At 39.5% G+C, this 24,068-nt stretch overlaps 1 protein-coding gene and 1 long non-coding RNA gene across 7 annotated transcripts in view; one reads left to right on the top strand and one right to left on the bottom strand.

Moving 5' to 3' along the window:
• Positions 1-19,809, top strand: part of LOC139755318 (uncharacterized) — a 129,182-nt gene extending 109,373 nt beyond the window's left edge. For 4 of the 5 annotated variants that reach the window (XR_011714076.1, XR_011714075.1, XR_011714077.1 and 1 more), the window contains exons 4-7: positions 10,240-10,417; positions 11,522-11,739; positions 17,229-17,340; positions 19,300-19,809. This is a non-coding gene — a long non-coding RNA (uncharacterized lncRNA). Of the gene's footprint in view, positions 1-10,239; positions 10,418-11,521; positions 11,740-17,228; positions 17,341-18,874; positions 19,117-19,299 lie in introns of all 5 variants that reach the window. The other variant, XR_011714079.1, reaches the window with a different exon arrangement.
• LOC139755317 (adenylate cyclase type 8-like) overlaps positions 1,569-24,068 on the bottom strand; it is a 357,275-nt gene continuing 334,775 nt past the window's right edge. For both annotated transcript variants that reach the window (XM_071673448.1, XM_071673449.1), the window contains exons 24-27: positions 19,352-19,466; positions 18,887-19,032; positions 17,217-17,418; positions 1,569-10,475 (exon numbers count right to left, since the gene is read on the bottom strand). In XM_071673448.1, coding sequence (XP_071529549.1) covers positions 10,246-10,475; positions 17,217-17,418; positions 18,887-19,032; positions 19,352-19,466 — 693 coding nt within the window. In that variant the 3' untranslated portion in view covers positions 1,569-10,245. The remainder of the gene's footprint in view (positions 10,476-17,216; positions 17,419-18,886; positions 19,033-19,351; positions 19,467-24,068) is intronic.

Genomic DNA, 24,068 nt, shown 5'->3' with positions numbered 1-24,068 from the left:
TCACATGCCCTGATTCAATCCACTGACAGCACGTCAACCCCGGTATACCACATCGATCCAATTCACTCTATTCCTTGCCCTCCTTTCACCCTCCTGCATGTTCAGGCCCCAATCACACAAAATCTTTTTCACTCCATCTTTCCACCTCCAATTTGGTCTCCCACTTCTCCTCGTTCCCTCCACCTCCGACACATATATCCTCTTGGTCAATCTTTCCTCACTCATTCTCTCCATGTGACCAAACCATTTCAAAACACCCTCTTCTGCTCTCTCAACCACGCTCTTTTTATTTCCACACATCTCTCTTACCCTTACGTTACTTACTCGATCAAACCACCTCACACCACACATTGTCCTCAAACATCTCATTTCCAGCACATCCATCCTCCTGCGTACAACTCTATCCATAGCCCACGCCTCGCAACCATAGAACATTGTTGGAACCACTATTCCTTCAAACATACCCATTTTTGCTTTCCGAGATAATGCTCTCGACTTCCACACATTCTTCAAGGTCCCCAGAATTTTCGCCCCCTCCCCACCCTATGATCCACTTCCGCTTCCATGGTTCCATCCGCTGCCAGATCCACTCCCAGATATCTAAAACATTTCAATGTATACATATATATACGTACACAGACATATACAAATATACACATGTACATATTCATACTTGCTTCCTTTATCCATTCCCATTGCTACCCCGCCACACATGAAATAGCATCCCCCCTCCCCACCCCTGTGAGGTAGCGCTAGGAAAAGACACATATTTCCTGTCTATCATGATCAGAATTTCATCAAAATCTTATTCAACATCCACTAAATCAGTATCACTTTCATTAGTGCTCATTCCCTAATTTGCTAGGCCAAGCATGCATAGCTGCACAAGTTATGGAAATCAGCAAGCAAACTTGCATGGGAGGGACAGGACCATACTTTCTCCCTTGATGGTGTATGGGTAACTCAGTTGGATTTTCCAGATGCTGATTATAGTTTGTAGTGACAAGGCACCTTTTCATACAAAAAAAAAGGCATGCTTTTGAAGAGGAAACCCATATTAGTATGGTTACAGTATCCATGGAGGGCATGCTAAAGGGCTTTGCAAAAGGTAAGGAGTTTAGGAAAACAAATCCGGAGTTTCCCTGAAACTTTGGCCTTTTTGTGCTTTTAAAATCAGTAAATTTTTTTGCCATGCCTTTTTAATCAATAATTCTATAAGGTTTTATCTTACATTTTCAAGCAATAAAAATGATTGTCTAGGTCTCGACTGAAAGTTTGTTTAGTTTTTATACCATGTTTTTTACAGGGTAGCTAGACCTTTGCAAATCAGAATGGTAAGGGATCCCAGCTTGAAAAAAATTAATTACAACAAAAGGTGCATGCTTGTATTAGCTAGATTCATCCCACATAAATGGGAATGAAATTAAAGACATTAAATAGATAAATTGGGATTTAAGTGGAATTTTATTACATGCTAACACTGCTTTGTAATGATTGCCATTTACTAATTCCAGCAATCTAGCAGTGTTAAACACATAACACCATATACTTGTATAAACAAAAATATATTTTCATTTACATTCATATTGTTTATTGAAGAAAAAATACAAGAATAGATTGTTCTAGAAATCAGTTTCATGTAATATCTTGAGACCTTTATTTACACAATGCTTAGTATTAGTGAATGGAATTAGTTGAAGAATCAGAAGTATAATTGAAGTGGTTTACAACTGCTTGTTACAGAGCCTAGATTATGTGCGCTATCTGCTATGGAAGAAACTGACTTCATAAACATCTTAATAGTAGCTCCTTATATCAATACTATAATTACCAATATATCACAGAAAGCTTGGAATTCATCACACTAAAACTTATCATTGGAAATGTTTATGTACAAATACTTATTTGGCACAAAAAATATAACCATATATTCTCAATTTTTGTAAAGCTTTTGGTCAAATCAATACCTGTGTGAGTAAACAGTATGTCTGAAGAACTTTCCCCCTCTCTCTTTTGTAATACATCTCCCACAGCTATGGCACCAATCTTTTATACCTCTAATTTGATTTTTACCAAAATTTCTATTATACATTAAAGTGAAGTAACTAAGTAGGTACTGCACCAGATTTGAAGGTTATGTAGTGAAGATTTCCCCAGGATCTTCAAGTAAATGAAAGTCAGTGTAACATCATGATATTTTCATTCTTCCTGACCCTTACAATGTTCTTAGGTCATAATTATCACTGTCATCATTCAAGTCACTTTTGCAACTTTATTCATACATTGGTTTATTTGTTAGTTGTAGTTCAGTATAATTTTATATATTATTTATATTGGCTGGGGTTAAATTTTATTTACCATGTGCCTGACTGCTGTACCAGTGGTGAGGTTCAGGTTCCCATGTTGATTGTTGTAATTCTGAATTGTTCTGAAGCAGAGGAGTTTCTTTAGGTATTTATCTGACCTCTGGAGCCTAACTTTAATACTGCAGTTCATATTGTTGGGTAATGATCCATTCAGTACTGTGATTGTATTCAAGTGTTAGATACATGGGGGTCTCAACTTACATCTGTCTGTATCTTGCCTAATAACCATCTGCATTTGTATAATTATATACACAGGAATTTATGGAGTGCTTGTGATGTTTGGTCTGTGCCATATTATGTGGTGTGGCAAATTACCTATTATGAATACTCATTATTTGTCATAGCTTAGAATTGTCAGAAAATATTATTTGACATGGTTAGAGCCCTTCTAGCAGGTCATTTACATAAGAGTCAGAGCATGAGAAGCCCCAAATCTGAGTCCTGTAGTCCATAACTGGCTACTTTAATTTGAAGAGATGACTGAGATTTTTCCCTTTTTCCCGTTTGTTTTAAGAAATTTTTGATGCTTCAAATGAATGTTCTTATTCCTGTCTGGAAGTCTGATTTAATACCAGCCTCTTGTGGGGGACAGTATCAAAAGCTTTTTCCTACGCACATTCTTTAAAGCAAACTTGTGAGCCACACATCCTCTATCACTTGTTAAACCACATTATTCCCCCTTAGTCTGATGCTCTATACATGCATCACCCTTTCATTCACCACTCTCCCATACAACTTACCAGGAACACTAAACTAATTTATACTTCTGTAATTTGAACTCTCACCTTTGGCCCCTTGCCTGTACACAATGGCACTATACATGCATTCTGCCAATCCTTTGGCACCTCACTGTGATTCATACATAAACTGAAAATCTTAACTAAGCCCTCGACAATACAGTCACCCACTTCAAAAAATCAACTGCAATACCATCCACTCCAGCTACCTTGCCATATTTCATCTAAAGCAAGGCTTTTGCCATTACTCTGTCTTCACAAAACAACATCCCATAACCTTCTCACTTTGTACAACTCCCCATCCCAAACTTTACCCCACATCTGCCACCTGATCATCACACACATTCAATAATCCTTCAAGCTAATCACTCCACTTCCAAATTTGCCTCCCCTCAACGATGTTCCCATTTGTTTTCTTGTTTCTCTCACACTATTGACCTACCTCCAAAACATCTTGTTTTCCCTGAAGTTTATTGAAACTCACTTACCCCAGCTCCCATTTGCCCTCTTTTTCCATTCTTATTGGTATGCCATCTCTTTCTCTTGCACATCTTCCAGTCTTATGGACACCTTCCCTGTAAGTACCACCCATACACCCCTCTCTTATTTCTTACGCAAATAACTTTACTTTGTTATCCCACCACTTAGTACCCTTTCTCACCTCCAACCTAATGTGACATGCTGGATACTTCTCTCAACCACGCCAGCACTGCCTCCCCAAGTATCCCCTATTCCTCTCCCACTCCACTTGCTTTGTTTACTCTTACCTTTTGCCATTCTACCCCAGTCTCTCCTGGTTTATCTTCACACACCCTTTTCCAAGCTCACTTACTTTCACCCATTTTATTTTACATGCTTGATCCCCTTTTTCTGTGTTAGTGAGGTAGTACCAGGAAACAGACGAAGAAAGACACATCCACTCAAATACACACATATATATGTATATGCATACACACACACACACACACACACATATATTATATTATTTTTATTATTTTGCTTTGTCGCTGTCTCCCGCGTTTGCGAGGTAGCGCAAAGGAAACACGAAAGAAATGGCCCAACCCACCCCCATACACATGTATATACATATACGTCCACACACGCAAATATACATACCCATACATCTCAATGTACACATATATATACACACACAGACATATACACATATACACATGCACACAATTCACACTGTCTGCCTTTATTCATTCCCATCGCCACCTCGCCACACATGGAATAACATCCCCCTCCCCCCTCATGTGTGCGAGGTAGCGCTAGGAAAAGACAACAAAGGCCCCATTCGTTCACACTCAGTCTCTAGCTGTCATGCGATACTGCCCGAAACCACAGCTCCCTTTCCACATCCAGGCCCCACAGAACTTTCCATGGTTTACCCCAGATGTTTCACATGCCCTGATTCAATCCATTGACAGCACGTCGACCCCGGTATACCACATTGATCCAATTCACTCTATTCCTTGCCCGCCTTTCACCCTCCTGCATGTTCAGGCCCCGATCACTCAAAATCTTTTTCACTTCATCTTTCCACCTCCAATTTGGTCACCCACTTCTCCTCGTTCCCTCCACCTCCGACACATATATCCTCTTGGTCAATCTTTCCTCCCTCATTCTCTCCATGTGCCCAGACCATTTCAAAACACCCTTTTCTGCTCTCTCAACCACACTCTTCTTATTTCCACACATCTCTCGTACCCTATTACTACTTACTCGATCAAACCACCTCACACCACATATTGTCCTCAAACATCTCATTTCCATGATTCCATTCACTGCCTAGTGCATTCCCAGATATCGAAAACACTTCACTTCCAATTTTTCTAAATTCAAACATACCTCCCAACTAACTTGTCCCTCAACCCTGCTGAACCTAATAACCTTGCTTTTATCCTTATTTACCCTCAACTTTCCTTTCACACATTCTTCCAAACTCAGTCACCAACTTCTGCAGTTTCTCACTCAAATCAGCCACTCATGTTGTATCATTGGAGAACAACAACTAACTCACTCATCTTCAACAGAATGCATAATTGCCCCTCTTCCCAAGACTCTTGCACTTACCTCCCTCACCAACCCATCCATAAACAAATTAAATAACCATGGGGACATCACACACCCCCGCCACAGACTGACCTTCACTGGGAACCATTCACTCATTTTTCTTCCTACTTGTACACATACCTTACACCCTTGGTAAAAACTTCTCACAGCTTCTAGCAGCTTACCTCCCACACCATAACTTCTTAAGACCTACCACAAAGCATCTCTATCAACCCTATCATATGCCTTCTACACATCCATTAATGCTACATACAGCTCCACCTGCTTTTCTAAGAATTTCTCATATATTCAAAGTAAACACCTGATCCACACATCCTCTACCACCTCTAAAACCACACTGCTTTTCCCCAGTCTGATGTTCTGTACATGCCTTCACCCACTCGATCAGTATACTCCATAACAACTTTCCAGGTTTACTCAACAAACTTGTACTTCTGTAGTTTGAACACTCACCTTTATCCCCTTTGCCATTATACAGTGGCACTATACCTGCATTCTGCCAATCCTCAGGCTCTTCACCATGATCCATACAAATAGTGAATATCCTTTTCAACCAATCAGCAACACAGTCACCCACTTTCTTAATAAATTCAACTGCAATACCGTTGACTCCAACCATTTTGCCACATTTCATCATTCTATTGAAACACTATAATTCCTTTTTTCTGAGACCCCTCCACAAATCTTCACCTTGCCTCCACCAGATAATGATCAAACATCCCACCAGCTGTTCCCATCAAGAAAGTCACATCCAGGTGTCTCTTTTTTACATGCTTTTCATTTAGTATGTAATCCAGTAATACCCTCTTACCATCTTTCATACTCACCTACATGTACTCATGTAGGTCCCTCTCAAACCTGGTATTACCAATCACCAGTACTTATATAGCATACAACTCAGTGAATGTAGGTTTGCGGCAGGGGTGTGTGATGTCTCCATGGTTGTTTAATTTGTTTATGGATGGGGTTGTTAGGGAGGTAAATGCAAGAGTCCTGGAAAGAGGGGCAAGTATGAAGTCTGTTGGGGATGAGAGAGCTTGGGAAGTGAGTCAGTTGTTGTTCGCTGATGATACAGCGCTGGTGGCTGATTCATGTGAGAAACTGCAGAAGCTGGTGACTGAGTTTGGTAAAGTGTGTGGAAGAAGAAAGTTAAGAGTAAATGTGAATAAGAGCAAGGTTATTAGGTACAGTAGGGGTGAGGGTCAAGTCAATTGGGAGGTGAGTTTGAATGGAGAAAAACTGGAGGAAGTGAAGTGCTTTAGATATCTGGGAGTGGATCTGTCAGCGGATGGAACCATGGAAGCGGAAGTGGATCATAGGGTGGGGGAGGGGGCGAAAATTTTGGGAGCCTTGAAAAATGTGTGGAAGTCGAGAACATTATCTCGGAAAGCAAAAATGGGTATGTTTGAAGGAATAGTGGTTCCAACAATGTTGTATGGTTGCGAGGCGTGGGCTATGGATAGAGTTGTGCGCAGGAGGATGGATGTGCTGGAAATGAGATGTTTGAGGACAATGTGTGGTGTGAGGTGGTTTGATCGAGTAAGTAACGTAAGGGTAAGAGAGATGTGTGGAAATAAAAAGAGCGTGGTTAAGAGAGCAGAAGAGGGTGTTTTGAAATGGTTTGGGCACATGGAGAGAATGAGTGAGGAAAGATTGACCAAGAGGATATATGTGTCGGAGGTGGAGGGAACGAGGAGAAGAGGGAGACCAAATTGGAGGTGGAAAGATGGAGTGAAAAAGATTTTGTGTGATCGGGGCCTGAACATGCAGGAGGGTGAAAGGAGGGCAAGGAATAGAGTGAATTGGAGCGATGTGGTATACAGGGGTTGACGTGCTGTCAGTGGATTGAATCAAGGCATGTGAAGCGTCTGGGGTAAACCATGGAAAGCTGTGTAGGTATGTATATTTGCGTGTGTGGACGTGTGTATGTACATGTGTATGGGGGGGGGGGGGTTGGGCCATTTCTTTCGTCTGTTTCCTTGCGCTACCTCGCAAACGCGGGAGACAGCGACAAAGTATATAAAAAAAAAAAAAAAAAAAAAAAAAAAAAAAAAAACTCCTTAAGCTGTTCATCATTTCTAGTCCTCACTGAATACCCAACCCCTAGTTATAACCTCATCTGCTACATTACTCACTCACATTTAAATTGCCTATACTTGATCTCTTACATCTAAACTACTGGCATGCTCAACTCATCTGCTCCCAAAATACTTGCCTCTAATCATCTTTCTATTCATGGCCAGGTGCATAAGCATTAACAATCACCCATCTCTAGCAATCCACTTTCATTTTAACCCCCATCAGTCTGGAGCTTACTTTCTTATGCTCTTTTATAGATTCCCATTACTCTGTCTTCAAAAGTAGCGCTACTCCATCTTAGTTTTTGCCCACGCACCAATCCATGACTTTATCCCCAAGACATAGCCAAACCATTTCTTCCATACCCTTGAGCTTTGTTTCACTTATAGTCAGAATATCTAGGTCCCTTTCCTCAAACATACTACCTGTGTCCACCCCCATTCAGACTCCCAAGCCTGAGCCTTCAAGGGGGATAATCAATTTGGACACCACCTGTAAGTGATTACACCATGAGTGAGAAAAATCACCTTCAGTGAGGCTATATGATCAATAAATAATGAGAAGTACAGTCTCCTTGAGGAACTTGGTCACTCCAAAGGAGCTTGGAGTGCAGCCTCAAAGCTGAAAGAGGTCCTGGGAGTGTATAATTTAAGGGAAAAACTATATTCATAGTTTTTGTTAAAGATGCACCGAACAAAGAAATGCTGGATCAAAAGCCTGCTGCAATGAATGCATTAATTCATTTTAATGATATGATAAACAGAATGAGAATTTTGGGTCATATGCCTGCTGCAGTAGTTGGGGTAAGTCATTTTCAGTAGGAAACTATTGCTATGTATTTAACATACCGATACAAGAGGAACTTTAAACTTCTTTAGAATCTTATCCCTAAATATGGCAAAAATTTCAGTTATCATCATAGTAACTGAAATGCATGCCACAATAAGTGTGCTTGTAGGGATATGTATGTTTGCAGGTAAGCTTTTTCATGTTCAGTGAATTTTGTGTTTAGGTTTGTTAATGTGTAGCTCACATGATTTTAGTATTGTGCAAAGTGTAACAAGACAGAGTAATTAACTAGAATTTGTATACAAATTTATGCATATTCAGTATGTTGAGAACCCTGTCAGTTTCCTCTCATGGTTTTTAAATGATACCTTCGAGTGTGGATTTTAGCTGGTCTTGCTCTCCACTGGTTGTTATTACACAGCCTTATTGATTTTAGTTCTCAACCACATAAATTACAGTTTTTCAGAAGGTTCTCTTTACATTTTATTTCATTTGCCATTTAAACATGACACTTTTTTAGATCCCTTTCTGTCAATACCTTCTCTGCCTCCCTAGAGGTAAAGTTCCTAGTTCAGTCTCTGTGCATCTGTTTATCAACTAGAGTGAATATTCCTTTGGCACTGGAATATATATATATTTTTTTATCTTTGACCTAGGTGTTTCCAGTCTCAGCATCATCCCATACCTTTACACAATTTCTGTACATCATGTCTCTTACATGGTATGAAAGCATGCCCTTATCTAGGTTCCATCTTGTTTTCTCCAACTTTTCATTATTTGGGCTGCAATTTCTAATCTTACCTTTAGTTGTTTTTTAATATCCTTGTCCCAGCTGCTGGTCCTAATCTGGTCTTTTGCCCATATCTGTAAGCATGCCTTTACCTCAACTAAGTGGTTTGTTTCTCTTTACTTGACACTTTTCAATAGTATTTTACTAATGTATGCTCTTGTCCAAGCTACAAATTGTATGCTTCATGCAATTCCCTTGGTTATACTGTCAATTGGAATTTCTCAGACTGGGCTATATGGTACCAAACTTATTTGCAGTATGCAACTTTATACTTGAGTCAGGAGCCAGTACTGGAAGAATGCAACATTTTGATTGCACTTATCAGACTTGCCTTCATAATGTTATATAGTTTGATTCTAGCTTCTGTTATGTAGCCTGATCCATATCCTAGTTTCTGTTGTACTTCCTGATCCTTATCTTAGCTTCTTTTATATTGCCTGATCCTAGCTTCTGTGTACTACCTGACCCATGTCCTAGCCTCTGCTGTATAGCCTGATCCTTGTACTAACTTCTGTTCTATAACCTGATCCTTGTCCTGGCTTCTATTATATAGGCTGATGATGATCTTAGCTTCTGTTGTACAACCTGATACTGATCCTAGCTTCAGTTGTACTGAATGATTCATGTTGTAGCTTCTGTTGTATAGCCTTATCCTTATCCCAGCTTCTTTTGTATAGCCTGATACAGATCGTAACTTCTGTTGTGCTGCCTGATCCTTATCCTAGCTTTTGTATAAAGCCTGATTCTGATCTTAGCTTTTGTTATATATCCTGATCCTATCCTAGCTTATATAGTATAGGATGACCCTTGCTTCTGTTATATAGCCTGATCTTGATTCTAGCTTCTGTTGTATAGCCTGATACTGATCCTTGCGACTGTTGTTGAGCTTGATCCTGATCCTAGCTTCTGTTGTAAAGCCTGATCCTTATCCTAGCTTCTGTTGTATAGCCTGATCCTTATCCTAGCTTCTGTTGCAGGACCTGATTCTGGTTGCTGCGGCACAGCCATATCCTGATTTGTGTTGCTCAGCCTCATGCTGGTTTCTAGTGCAAAGTGCCATTCTGGTTGTAATTGACAATTTATGTTTACTTGAACTTCTGGTAAAGTCTTTTTTGATTTTTGACACAGTTTCATTCAAAATGAATTAAAGCCTCATCCTGGTATATACTGCCACAGCCTCATTATGACTAAAGCAGAGCCTTCTTTTGGCTTCTGTACAGCTTCATACTGAAGTCCAATGAAAAGTCTTCCTGGGCTTTCAGTGCACAGGGTGCACAGCTTATTTTGGCTTCTACTGCACAGACTTATTATCGTCTATTTGTGTAGATGCATCTTGATTTTAGGTTACAGCATCCTAGCTCATATGCTAAGCTTAATGTCATGTCCACTATGCCTTTTTCAGTATAAACTACACAGCCTCATCATGGCCTCTTGAGATCTCTGGACGGTGGTCATCCCTTGACAAGGTTCGGAGATTGTGATATGATGATGCAGTTTTTTCCAATCTGCCTCCCCTGCGAGAGAGTCCTGGGGTGAAGTCACGAGTCCCAAGCCCACATGCACCAACAGAAGTAGTTGAGGTACCTGTCTCGGAGGGTGACACCTTCCGCTGACGATCTCTCTTCACTGTTGTATTGCCTGAAAATGAATGTAAAGAAGAAAATTATAAATTTAATCGATATGAAAATATTACTACACAAAAGCAGGAAGCATGTTGATAAGGAAATGAAAGAGGTGGTTGATATGTGATGACATTTTAACTAGCTAGTGCTGATACAGCATTAATTCTAATTCCCATTTCAGTAAGCTGAGGTTACTGAATGGCAAAGCCTAAACTTTCTTTTAAAGTAAATGGAATACTTTTAAATGGTAATATACTCTGTATATGAATAAAGAAAAATTAAACAACAGTAATTTAGAAATGCATTCACAATATGTAATACATAAAATTACTCATTTCATTTATATAGAAGTTCCATTCTTTTCCATCATGTATACTATCATAACTTCATAAATGTAACCTCTCTTTAAAATCCATGAATATTTCTTTTTTATTCAGAAATAGGCTGTGGCCATATATTCTCCTGTATACTGCTTTGACTTCATAAATGTAACCTCTCTATTTATCATAAATGTAACTTCTCAGTTTAAAATCCATATTTTACATTTGGAAATAAGCTGAGGCTACATATTCTCCTACCCTTGCACAATTTTGCAGCAAGTATTTCTTCATTTTAGCACAATAATAGAGCACACTGCTTCAGCAGCTTTTGCTTGGTATAGCAATGTTGGCTTGGCCTCTTTAAAATTTTCCTTAAATCCACACCTTTGATTTTTTTCTATCTGGAATTCCACTAATTCTCGCAAGAGATCAGAGAGTTCAGTTTTCAAGCATGTGCAGGAGAAAAAAAGAACCATGGATATTATTCATCAGTTTGATACAAACTCTATAAATTTCTTTGTAGCCTGTTTTTATTTTACATGACAAGAGGCAAAAATTCTAGTTGAGATATTGAAGAACATCTACTGTCACCATGTAATATAACTAGAGAAGCATTTTTTCTTTTACTTATCAAATAGATCTCTCAGCCCTTTTGGCTTTTCGTCATTAAGCCTTTTGCTGTGTAATTAATTTTCAGGGTTTTTGCCAAAGACATTTTCAGTCTCATGCCATTTATTTACAGGAATTGGTGCAGCTGAGATGGTTAACGGAAGTAGATCAGGTGTTTGCATCTCATCACCAAATTGTATCTGAGGCATTCTAATCAGTATTCATCAATGTCCTCAAACTCACTCCCACCCTAAGAGTCAACTGTTATAGTTTCAACTTTTGCATTAGTTGCAGTTCTCTTCCTATTGCTACTCATAACTGCAGTACGAAAATCAAAACCTTCTAGAAATCGTAAGTATGAACACAAAAACACTGTTTAGCAACTAACCACATAACCTCTGATCTATATGAACACAGAAAGGAAAATAAAGCAAAACAGATGCATAGTCCCAACAATATTACATTATTATATGGATGTGAGGCATAAGCTATGGATAAAACTGTGCGGAGGAGGGCCGATGCGTTGGAAAAAATAATGTTTGAGGACAATATATAGTGTGGGGTGGTTTGATTAAGTAATGAAAGGGTAAGAGAGGTGTGTGGTAATAAGAACAATGTGGTTAAGAGAGCAGAAGAGAGTGTGCTGAAATGATCTGGGCTTATGGAGAGAATGTGAGTGAGGAAAGGTTGAAAAAGAGGATATATGTGTCAGATGTAGAAGGAACAAGGAGAACTAGTAGACCAAACTGGAGATGGAAGGATGGAGCAAAAAAGATTTTGAGCAAGCAGGGCCTGAACATGCAGGATATTGAAAGGTGTGCACAGGATAGAGTGAATTGTAATGATGTGTTATACTGCAGTCGATGTGCAGTCAATGGACTGAACTAGTGCATGTGAAGCATCTGGAGTAAACCATGGAAGGTCTGTGGGGCTCAACTGGGATCCTATAGGGAGCTGTGGTTTTGGTGCATTACACATGACAGTTAAAGAATGAAAGCAAGTGGATGTGGCCTTTGTTTGTCTGTTCCTGGCACTACCTCGTTAACATGGGAACAGCAATCAAGTATGAAAAATAAAGTTACACAGCATTTTATAATAAATGACTAATAGTGTAATGATCAAAACAAGACTTAACGATTCATGACTGTTAAATGGTGACTCACTTGCTGCATTATCAGTCAGATGACTGAATGTAAGTAAATGCTACATGCTGCATACTAACTGAAGGCAGTCTTCCAAAACTAACGTTTATATATGTTAACCTGAGGATATAAAACATGCTTATGAATACCAAGGGATAGATAATATTTACATCTTAACTACAGATAAAAATTCAAACTCAAATTGTATACATGGACTATAAATGAAGAAACAGATGCAAATACTATCGATCTATATCTCTGATGCCTGTACCTAACTTGAACTCCTCCAAGGGGGTGGCCATGGTAATAGAGTCTCCATAACCAGAGAACTCCAGTTCCACTTTTTAGCCTTTAATGCCTCCCCCTGAACAGGCCACTGACAGTGGGAAACAAGTACAGTGTTTGCAGAGACTCCTCCATATTCCTACTGACCACTACTTAATTGCATTTCAAAAATAGAATATCTATCTCTCTGTGTCTCTAACACCTGTTCCCTTTGGGAACTCCCTTGAAGGGATGGTCACAGCACAAAAGCCTCCAAAACTGGTAAACTCCATTGGCGTTTCTTAGCCTTTTGTGCCTCACCCTTGGTGGGCCACTGCCAGAAGGCAACTCTGGCAAAGTGTTTCCAGAGTCTCCTACCTGATGTTCCCATCAACTATTACCTAATGTGTCCAGCTAATGTTCCAGCCTGCAACTTGTACCTAATGCTAAAAAACTGAAAACAGAAAATCTCAACAAAAGATGTGAAAGAAGCCTGTGAAAACTGTTACATGATTTAAGAATGATTTATACTGGTCTCCATTCTAACTATACCTCCTTCGGGACAAATATCAGAACAGTTTTATAGAATATTAAACATATGATGAATATTGGCTGAATGGAACCATGAATGTTGCAAAATTGAGAAGAGAAAGAGCCAGGTCTAGAAGCTGTGTCTGGAAAAGTGGAGTGGGTTCCAGTAACTTGATGTTGGTCAAGGTGTCCCTGGGAGCCATCCAGCCTTCCTCGACCAGTATTGCAATTCCATTTTGCCACTAGAGAAACTGGAGGATGATTTACTCTCATGATTTCATTTTTTTTAAAAAGGAAGGAATAACTCGAAAGGAGGATGAAAGGTTGTGTGCATTATGTGTTGCCAAGTGATATATTAAAGATGGAGAAGTAGGTTCAAGTCTGTGGACTGATCACCAGCAACCCACACATAACTGATGCAAAAAGAAAAAAATTGTGACCTAGGCCAGGATGCGGTATGTGACAAATGTCACAGTGCTGTCTTACTGTTATGTATTTTATTTCATGTTTTAAAAAAAAGAAATTCATTTTTACTGCCTTTGCCTTTGTACTAATATGTCAGTGTGTTGTTTGCAAAAAAGAAAAAACAATTCAGGAATATGTTGGTAACCATGTGGAAAATAGAACATGAACACCCAAGTGCTTTTGTAAGAGTATCCATTTCATCAGGGATTCAGAGAGAAATAGTATGTTTTGCAGACATACAGAACAGGTAAAGGGTGTGACTTCAGCAGTAAGAGGTGTAAGAGGTGTGACCACACAATTCTGGCAAGGGTCAGTGCATGGGATAAGTCATAAACATACCGACTTTTTTTTTTTGATATGAAAGGATCTAAGTTATATATGCCTAGACTGATACTGAGATTGTTTTGTAAACTGTTTTCGATAAATGTAGATTCTTTAATATTTCTATCAACAATTTGATAACAAAATACCATCTTCATTAGGATGGCTGAAGTCCTGCATTTGAAGCAACAAAACACTAAATTCTTGCTCTTTGTGAACACTATACAATACTGGTTTATTCTTAAATTCATTTCTTTTCCACTTTGAACCAAGTAAACTGTTTGCGCTCTCTGCAAGGTATATGGTAAACGCAACCATCTGAATTTTCAGGCAAGTTTTTCATGAGCAAGTTTCTCACTGTACTGCTGTTCTTAAATGCAATAAGTAGTTGAAGTAGTCCTAGTTAGTTGTGATATGGCATTGCTAAAGTCTTTCTGTTATAAGCTTTCCTGGTTCTTGAGCTGAAAAATGCTTTTTTAGTAACTACAACATAAAAACATCAGTGAAGGTCTTTGGATACTTTAAGGATGAGGCAATTTATATACTTTACAAATTTCACTATCAAATTATTTAAGACTGCAAATTCAATGTGCATGATGGAAGAATGAAGTAAACACTGATTGTTTTATCTTATCCTGTTTAGCTGAGCACCTGCAGTAGTGTACAAACAAGAAGACATTTGTGGGTTTCCAAAATATGTTGAACTAGAACTGTTTCTCATGCATGCGCAAACTTTTTCACATTACATCTAGAAAAGAAATAGTACCCTCACTTTCTTCTTCACAAGTAAATTTTATAAAAAGGAACAAGGCTGCTGAATTTAGGGAGTTTCTTTTTTTTTTCAACATTTAGCCATTTGCAAATTACATGATCTATGGAATGAAACCACATGATGCCTGCAGGTATCATGCTTGGTAGACATTTTACTGTGAAGAACTCCGTGTACATATTACTCAACATGGCAAAAAGAGGATTTCCCATTGTTATGGTGAATCTCTGCAGTTTTTACTCATAACTTCAGAACAAACTTGAAGTCCATATTAGTTCAATGACTGTAACCAGAGACAAGGGTGTATGTGAAGGAGGCATGTAAGGACAGGGATAAGTGGAGACTTCTGTCATGGCCACCCCTTTGATGGGAGTACCTGGAGGGAATGGATATCATCAAAGATATTAATGGATAGATGGATAAGGGTAGAATCTGCAAAGTAAGTTCTTCAGACAAAACTCCGGAAAGCCATCCACAGGAACATAAGTGAGCAGTGACACATCAAAACTTACAACCTTATAACTAAAGTTTACATGTATGTTGTTTAATTTGTACACAAGATCCTCATTCTTTCTTATGCCTGACAGAGATGGTACCAAATAGTGGGTTCAACAAAGCCATGAACCACTTCAGGAGTTTATATGTAACTAAACCAACTGCACTAATTGGTCTTGTTGGACTGTTGTGTTTAAGAGTCTTTATTAGACCATACAATACAAATACAGGAGTGGAAGAGGAACTATAGTCAGTACTTTTATTATGCCACATAAAGACTGCAACTTAATTTACTTGGGACAAAGTGGGATAGAACTGAATTTAAGAATAAAGCAGCATCAATACATTGTTCATGTTAAGCAAGAATCGATGCTTTGCTCCCACATGGGCAAAGCTTCAGCAACCTTAATGACAGGAACAATGGTCAGATGAATTTGACTTGTCATGTAGACAGCATTATCATAGAATCTCACATTACTGAATACAGTTTTCAAAATCTTATCAGTCTACACACACAAATTAGATCTTTTGATAAGAAAAACTCATCATGTGTAAGTTTACAACCCAATCTTTGCCTTGTATGGTCAAGTCCATTATGTGACCCTTGCCAGTCTGTAAAACCCACCAACATTCATTCTCTTCATATCCCTGAAGAAGTGAGTACACTCTAGAAAGTACTCATCTTTTTGTTTCATTTCCCATGTGGCTACCAGCATATAAATACACATGCATATATACATGTGAAATCATTTGTGGAAAAACAAACTTACTGTATGAAGGATGCTTACCCATCTCAGTGTGGTCCATTCTTAACTTTACAACACCAATTCACTGAAGAGTATACTACTTAAGGGCTTTTCTTAAATATACTTATGTTCTGTATTTTTTTTTTAACACATGACTCAAGAGTGCAGTCCATAGGTTAAGTTTTTCCTTTTACAAAAGTAAAATTGTTTTGTAGGATTTTTTTGGCAATTTATCTCTACTCCAAATGTTGATGCATATTGCATGCAAGAACTTGTGTACCACTTTATACCTTCCCTCACTATCCTTCCAGCTGCATAATCTGTTCTGGTCTCTAATCCAGATTTGAACCTTCAACATTTTTATCTTTTCATGTTTTATCTCCCTTTAAGCTATTGCAACTGTAGCTAGTCTGCACTTAATGTGGTTAATCAACCTTCCATTTCTTAAAGATCCAATGGCTCTACAGAGTACAATGACTTTGTCGGTAATTTAACATGCAAATTATGTTTTCTCCTCGTCTTTAACCTTTGATTCTTCCCTTTCTTTACATACATTTACAACTACCTTTTTTCTGGTCTTCATAAATCCTATTTATTTTCTTGAATGCTTATTTCCTTGAAACTTGCAGTTTTGTGCCTTTTTTTTGTCACTAATCTTTTGCATTTGCAAAAACCACTTGATATGCTCTTTTTTCATCAGTCCACATTACTATTTCCTTTAAAAAGAAAGAGGTAATTGTGGCACAATTTGTTAATAAATTTAGCACATTATCTCCATTAACATAACCAACCTAAACAGTAGGTTACTTGCACTAGAAATTTGACCAATCTCTGTGGGTTAGCACATGGGAGATTTAAATTTTCACTTGTACACTGTTTAAAAGCCCTTTAGGCTGATAGTCATTTATTCATAAATATCTATATTTCTTTTGCCTTTTTACTTAAAACCTACCTAATTTGTAATGTGACAAGCTACCTCTACCTTAGGCCTTCTTTTGACTTAAATTTTCCTGAAAAGAGACGCTGGGCTTTTCTATACTTGATCACATAATCAAATAAATGAAATACTTGGAACTTTATGTCAAAATAACATACTTCTCTTTATAGTCTGCTTCTTCCGTGCCTGGACCATCCCATACACCACCTCAGCAAGGGAATTGTAAGTGGATGGTTGCCTAATGAAGGGCATCTGTGTTGGAGCTTTTCGCCCTAATACAAAGTAGGTGTCCATCTCTCCTTTTCCTTTGACTGAGATTTTCCCTCGATACTGCAACCTGAATCCTCTGAAGTTCAGAATCTGAAAGATCACACTGTGATTAATAATAATCATTACAGCTCATTATAAAAGAATTAATATCTATAGTAAAATTATTCATATTAAGTTCTGAAATGTGCAGCTTAGATTTTAGTTTATTGGTCATACACAAAGTAAAAGTCTTGATATACATTATTTACTAGAGACTCATTTTCATGATAAATATGTTACAAATGCTTAACAGAAAAAAAAATTGTCTATTTTTTGTTTCCCTTTCTCATTCTCCATTTACATCTCTAGCTTATCTGATCCATACATCCACAGCTATGATGCCCACATCTTTTCATCTCTCACCTTCTTCATTTTGTCTCCTCTTCTTTTCTCTTAATTTTCCCTTTGCTTTTCTCCTCCTCCTCCAACCAACTTTATCTTCTCCCTTTCTTTCCATCCTCTCTCCTAAACATACTATTCTCATCACCTGTCCTTCCTCCATTTCTTTCCACTTCCACATCCTCCTAATTTCCCTTCCCCAATCTTCTGTTTCTGTTGTTTATTTCTCCACACAGTCCCTTCTCTTTTTTCTGTACCTTCCACTTCTTCCATGCTCCTCTTTCCCTACTCCTGTGTAAGTTACCTTTCTTCCTTTGCTCTTACTTTTCTACCCCCTGCCATTTCACCCTCCCTTCCATGGACTGTCCTCTATTTCATCACTCACCCCCCCCCCCCCTTCCATCCTTATCCCTTTCAATATTTTCTTCCCTTTTCATCCCTCAACCTTTTGGCCTACCTTCTCTTTTCCCAATATCCTTTTCTCATCTTTTAGTCCCATCTCTCACTCCTTCCTTTCCCCATTTCATTATCTCTCTCCCTCCCAGTTCCCTTACTTCTTTTTTCTTCCCTATGCATCTTGCTTCCTTTCATTTCCTTTATACCCATAATTCCTCCTTCCATCTTCCTTCCACTATTTTTCCATTATGTTTCTCTCCTTTCATCTTTTTTCCCCTTTTCATTCCTATTTCCTCATATTCTCCAGTTACTTTTCTGTCATCTCTCTATGTCCTTCCCTCCACTTTATTTCTCACTTCTCTCTCAGTGATGGCTATTTAAAGAGCCAGCACTATTAAGTTTCACTTCCTCGGCCAGGCAGTTCTCTTTTTTCCGACACCCCCTACTTGTTGACTGCCGGCTTTCAGTCCACAAATATACAACATCTCCACCTCACTCATAACTTTTGACAACATGTAACTCACAAAACTCGTTCTGTGTAGTCCTAGATTTTCCTAATCCCATTTTTTGGCAAAATCTTATTCATAAGTATTTGTAGTAAGTAAGTATTTTCCTCCCACTCCTGTTTACTCTTGCTTTCATGCCTGAGCTCCCTCCACTTTTCTCCCTTTCTTGCACCCTCCCTAGAACTTCTCTTTCATCTCCTTCCACCCATTTCTTCCATCTCCTTCTCTGACCCTTCCTCCCATCCTCTCTCTCTCACTCCCTGTAGGTTGTAGTGCACCTGTGCGGTCTCTTTTGGTATCTGGATGTTGTCATTGGCCCCAGTGGAGTCCATTCTGGAGGCCTCATTAACAGTGTTGCCCCAGACATCAAACACTGGTTTCTTGGCTCCTATCACACCTCCAACCAGGGGTCCATGACTAATCCCTGGAACCAAATTTTACATTGGGGTGTTTAGAATGGATAATTCTGTGGAGGGACTAGCTTTCCTTATGATACATATTACACAAGGTAAGTTGATAAAAACAACATATAATTCATGGCTGTGTATCTTATTGATAAAGGCTTTAAATTTCTTTTTCATTTACTTCATTTATCTTATAAATCTCCTTATTCCCCTTAACTACATACCAGAATACCATCATGATTTATGTATGTTTGATACTGTTAAACCTGTATATTTTGATCTTACAGCACTTAAGAATGGCGATAAACACAACGAGAGAGGAAACCAGGCTGTACATACCAACACGCAGTCTGAAGTTATTGAAAGAATGTTTGTTAACTTCTTCAAGACGAGATTTCATCTCAAGAGCAAAGTCTAAAAGGGCACACAGATGAGCATGGCTGTCTTCAGCATCCTGTAATGGATATCTCTGTTAATATGATGAATCTTGTTCAGGAAGTAGAGACTTGTTCACGTTGTGTACTGTTTAATGTGATCCTTTACTAGTGATATAACTGGGTTTATACCCTGCAACTCCTTCAAATGTTAAAATTTTTAATTCTGTCAACTGAATTCATCATCAAATTTAAGGATTCCAAAAATAAACTGAGATTATTTTGATGGCTGATGATGTTATACTATTGATATTTTTGTGAAGCCTGTAATGCTGTTAGAAACTAATAGATAATTTTCAGTGAGTACAATATCTCAGCAGTCTTCCTCCAAAACTTAACCATATAAAAGACAATATATGAATATGTACATGTGTATGTTTGTTTTCCTGGCGCTACCTCGCTGATGTGGGAAACAGCGATTATGTATATAAATGAATATAAAATAATATTCATATATTATTATACTTAATCGCCGTCTCCTGTGTTAGCGAGGTAGCACAAGGCAACAGAGGAAAGAATGGGCCAACCCACCCACATATACATGTATATATATATATATATATATATATATATATGTGTGATGTCTCCATGGTTGTTTAATTTGTTTATGGATGGGGTTGTAAGGGAGGTAAATGCAAGAGTCCTGGAAAGAGGGGCAAGTATGAAGTCTGTTGGGGATGAGAGAGCTTGGGAAGTGAGTCAGTTGTTGTTCGCTGATGATACAGCGCTGGTGGCTGATTCATGTGAGAAACTGCAGAAGCTGGTGACTGAGTTTGGTAAAGTGTGTGGAAGAAGAAAGTTGAGAGTAAATGTGAATAAGAGCAAGGTTATTAGGTACAGTAGGGGTGAGGGTCAAGTCAATTGGGAGGTGAGTTTGAATGGAGAAAAACTGGAGGAAGTGAAGTGTTTTAGATATCTGGGAGTGGATCTGTCAGCGGATGGAACCATGGAAGCGGAAGTGGATCATAGGGTGGGGGAGGGGGCGAAAATTTTGGGAGCCTTGAAAAATGTGTGGAAGTCGAGAACACTATCTCGGAAAGCAAAAATGGGTATGTTTGAGGGAATAGTGGTTCCAACAATGTTGTATGGTTGCGAGGCGTGGGCTGTGGATAGAGATGTGCGCAGGAGGATGGATGTGCTGGAAATGAGATGTTTGAGGACAATGTGTGGTGTGAGGTGGTTTGATCGAGTAAGTAACGTAAGGGTAAGAGAGATGTGTGGAAATAAAAAGAGCGTGGTTGAGAGAGCAGAAGAGGGTGTTTTGAAATGGTTTGGGCACATGGAGAGAATGAGTGAGGAGAGATTGACCAAGAGGATATATGTGTCGGAGGTGGAGGGAACGAGGAGAAGAGGGAGACCAAATTGGAGGTGGAAAGATGGAGTGAAAAAGATTTTGTGTGATCGGGGCCTGAACATGCAGGAGGGTGAAAGGAGGGCAAGAAATAGAGTGAATTGGAGTCATGTGGTATACAGGGGTTGACGTGCTGTCAGTGGATTGAAGCAAGGCATGTGAAGCGTCTGGGCCCTGGGGATAGGGGATTAAGAATACTTCCCACGTATTCCCTGCGTGTCGTAGAAGGCGACTAAAAGGGGAGGAGCGGGAGGACTGGAAATCCTCCCCTCTCTTTTTTTTTTTTTTCTAATTTTCCAAAAGAAGGAACAGAGGGGGGCCAGGTGAGGATATTCCAAAAAAGGGCCCAGTCCTCTGTTCTAAACGCTACCCTCGCTAACGCGGGAGATGGCAAATAGTTTAAAAAAGAAAAAGGGAAGGAGTAGCAGTACTCCTGAAAACAGGAGTAGTGGAAGTATGTGATAGAATGTAAAAAAGTAAATTCTCGATTAATATGGGTAAAACTGAAAGTTGATGGAGAGAGATGGGTGATTATTGGTGCATATGCACCTGGGCATGAGAAGAAAGATCATGAGAGGCAAGTGTTTTGGGAGCAGCTGAATGAGTGTGTTAGTGGTCTTGATGCACGAGACCGGGTTATAGTGTTGGGTGATTTGAATGCAAAGGTGAGTAATGTGGCAGTTGAGGGAATAATTGGTATACATGGGGTGTTCAGTGTTGTAAATGGAAATGGTGAAGAGCTTGTAGATTTATGTGCTGAAAAAGGACTGATGATTGGGAATACCTGGTTTAAAAAGCGAGATATACATAAGTATACTTATGTAAGTAGGAGAGATGGCCAGAGAGTGTTATTGGATTACGTGTTAATTGACAGGCACGCGAAAGAGAGACTTTTGGATGTTAATGTGCTGAGAGGTGCAACTGGAGGGATGTCTGATCATTATCTTGTGGAGGCTAAGGTGAAGATTTGTATGGGTTTTCAGAAAAGAAGAGTGAATGTTGGGGTGAAGAAGGTGGTGAGAGTAAGTGAGCTTGGGAAGGAGACTTGTGTGAGGAAGTACCAGGAGAGACTGAGTACAGAATGGAAAAAGGTGAGAACAATGGAAGTAAGGGGAGTGGGGGAGGAATGGGATGTATTTAGGGAATCAGTGATGGATTGCGCAAAAGATGCTTGTGGCATGAGAAGAGTGGGAGGTGGGTTGATTAGAAAGGGTAGTGAGTGGTGGGATGAAGAAGTAAGAGTATTAGTGAAAGAGAAGAGAGAGGCATTTGGACGATTTTTGCAGGGAAAAAATGAAATTGAGTGGGAGACGTATAAAAGAAAGAGACAGGAGGTCAAGAGAAAGGTGCAAGAGGTGAAAAAAAGGGCAAATGAGAGTTGGGGTGAGAGAGTATCATTAAATTTTAGGGAGAATAAAAAGATGTTCTGGAAGGAGGTAAATAAAGTGCGTAAGACAAGGGAGCAAATGGGAACTTCAGTGAAGGGCGCAAATGGGGAGGTGATAACAAGTAGTGGTGATGTGAGAAGGAGATGGAGTGAGTATTTTGAAGGTTTGTTGAATGTGTTTGATGATAGAGTGGCAGATATAGGGTGTTTTGGTCGAGGTGGTGTGCAAAGTGAGAGGGTTAGGGAAATGAGTTGGTAAACAGAGAAGAGGTAGTAAAAGCTTTGCGGAAGATGAAAGCCGGCAAGGCAGCAGGTTTGGATGGTATTGCAGTGGAATTTATTAAAAAAGGGGGTGACTGTATTGTTGACTGGTTGGTAAGGTTATTTAATGTATGTATGACTCATGGTGAGGTGCCTGAGGATTGGCGGAATGCGTGCATAGTGCCATTGTATAAAGGCAAAGGGGATAAGAGTGAGTGCTCAAATTACAGAGGTATAAGTTTGTTGAGTATTCCTGGCAAATTATATGGGAGGGTATTGATTGAGAGGGTGAAGGCATGTACAGAGCATCAGATTGGGGAAGAGCAGTGTGGTTTCAGAAGTGGTAGAGGATGTGTGGATCAGGTGTTTGCTTTGAAGAATGTATGTGAGAAATACTTAGAAAAGCAAATGGATTTGTATGTAGCATTTATGGATCTGGAGAAGGCATATGATAGAGTTGATAGAGATGCTCTGTGGAAGGTATTAAGAATATATGGTGTGGGAGGCAAGTTGTTAGAAGCAGTGAAAAGTTTTTATCGAGGATGTAAGGCATGTGTACGTGTAGGAAGAGAGGAAAGTGATTGGTTCTCAGTGAATGTAGGTTTGCGGCAGGGGTGTGTGATGTCTCCATGGTTGTTTAATTTGTTTATGGATGGGGTTGTTAGGGAGGTGAATGCAAGAGTTTTGGAAAGAGGGGCAAGTATGAAGTCTGTTGGGGATGAGAGAGCTTGGGAAGTGAGTCAGTTGTTGTTCGCTGATGATACAGCGCTGGTGGCTGATTCATGTGAGAAACTGCAGAAGCTGGTGACTGAGTTTGGTAAAGTGTGTGAAAGAAGAAAGTTGAGAGTAAATGTGAATAAGAGCAAGGTTATTAGGTACAGTAGGGGTGAGGGTCAAGTCAATTGGGAGGTGAGTTTGAATGGAGAAAAACTGGAGGAAGTGAAGTGTTTTAGATATCTGGGAGTGGATCTGTCAGCGGATGGAACCATGGAAGCGGAAGTGGATCATAGGGTGGGGGAGGGGGCGAAAATTTTGGGAGCCTTGAAAAATGTGTGGAAGTCGAGAACACTATCTCGGAAAGCAAAAATGGGTATGTTTGAGGGAATAGTGGTTCCAACAATGTTGTATGGTTGCGAGGCGTGGGCTGTGGATAGAGATGTGCGCAGGAGGATGGATGTGCTGGAAATGAGATGTTTGAGGACAATGTGTGGTGTGAGGTGGTTTGATCGAGTAAGTAACGTAAGGGTAAGAGAGATGTGTGGAAATAAAAAGAGCGTGGTTGAGAGAGCAGAAGAGGGTGTTTTGAAATGGTTTGGGCACATGGAGAGAATGAGTGAGGAGAGATTGACCAAGAGGATATATGTGTCGGAGGTGGAGGGAACGAGGAGAAGAGGGAGACCAAATTGGAGGTGGAAAGATGGAGTGAAAAAGATTTTGTGTGATCGGGGCCTGAACATGCAGGAGGGTGAAAGGAGGGCAAGAAATAGAGTGAATTGGAGTCATGTGGTATACAGGGGTTGACGTGCTGTCAGTGGATTGAAGCAAGGCATGTGAAGCGTCTGGGGTAAACCATGGAAAGCTGTGTAGGTATGTGTATTTGCGTGTGTGGACGTGTGTATGTAC

The sequence above is a fragment of the Panulirus ornatus genome, chromosome 19 (genome assembly GCF_036320965.1).
Source record: "Panulirus ornatus isolate Po-2019 chromosome 19, ASM3632096v1, whole genome shotgun sequence".
NCBI lineage: Eukaryota > Metazoa > Arthropoda > Malacostraca > Decapoda > Palinuridae > Panulirus > Panulirus ornatus.
This window is presented reverse-complemented; position numbering and strand designations above follow the sequence as displayed.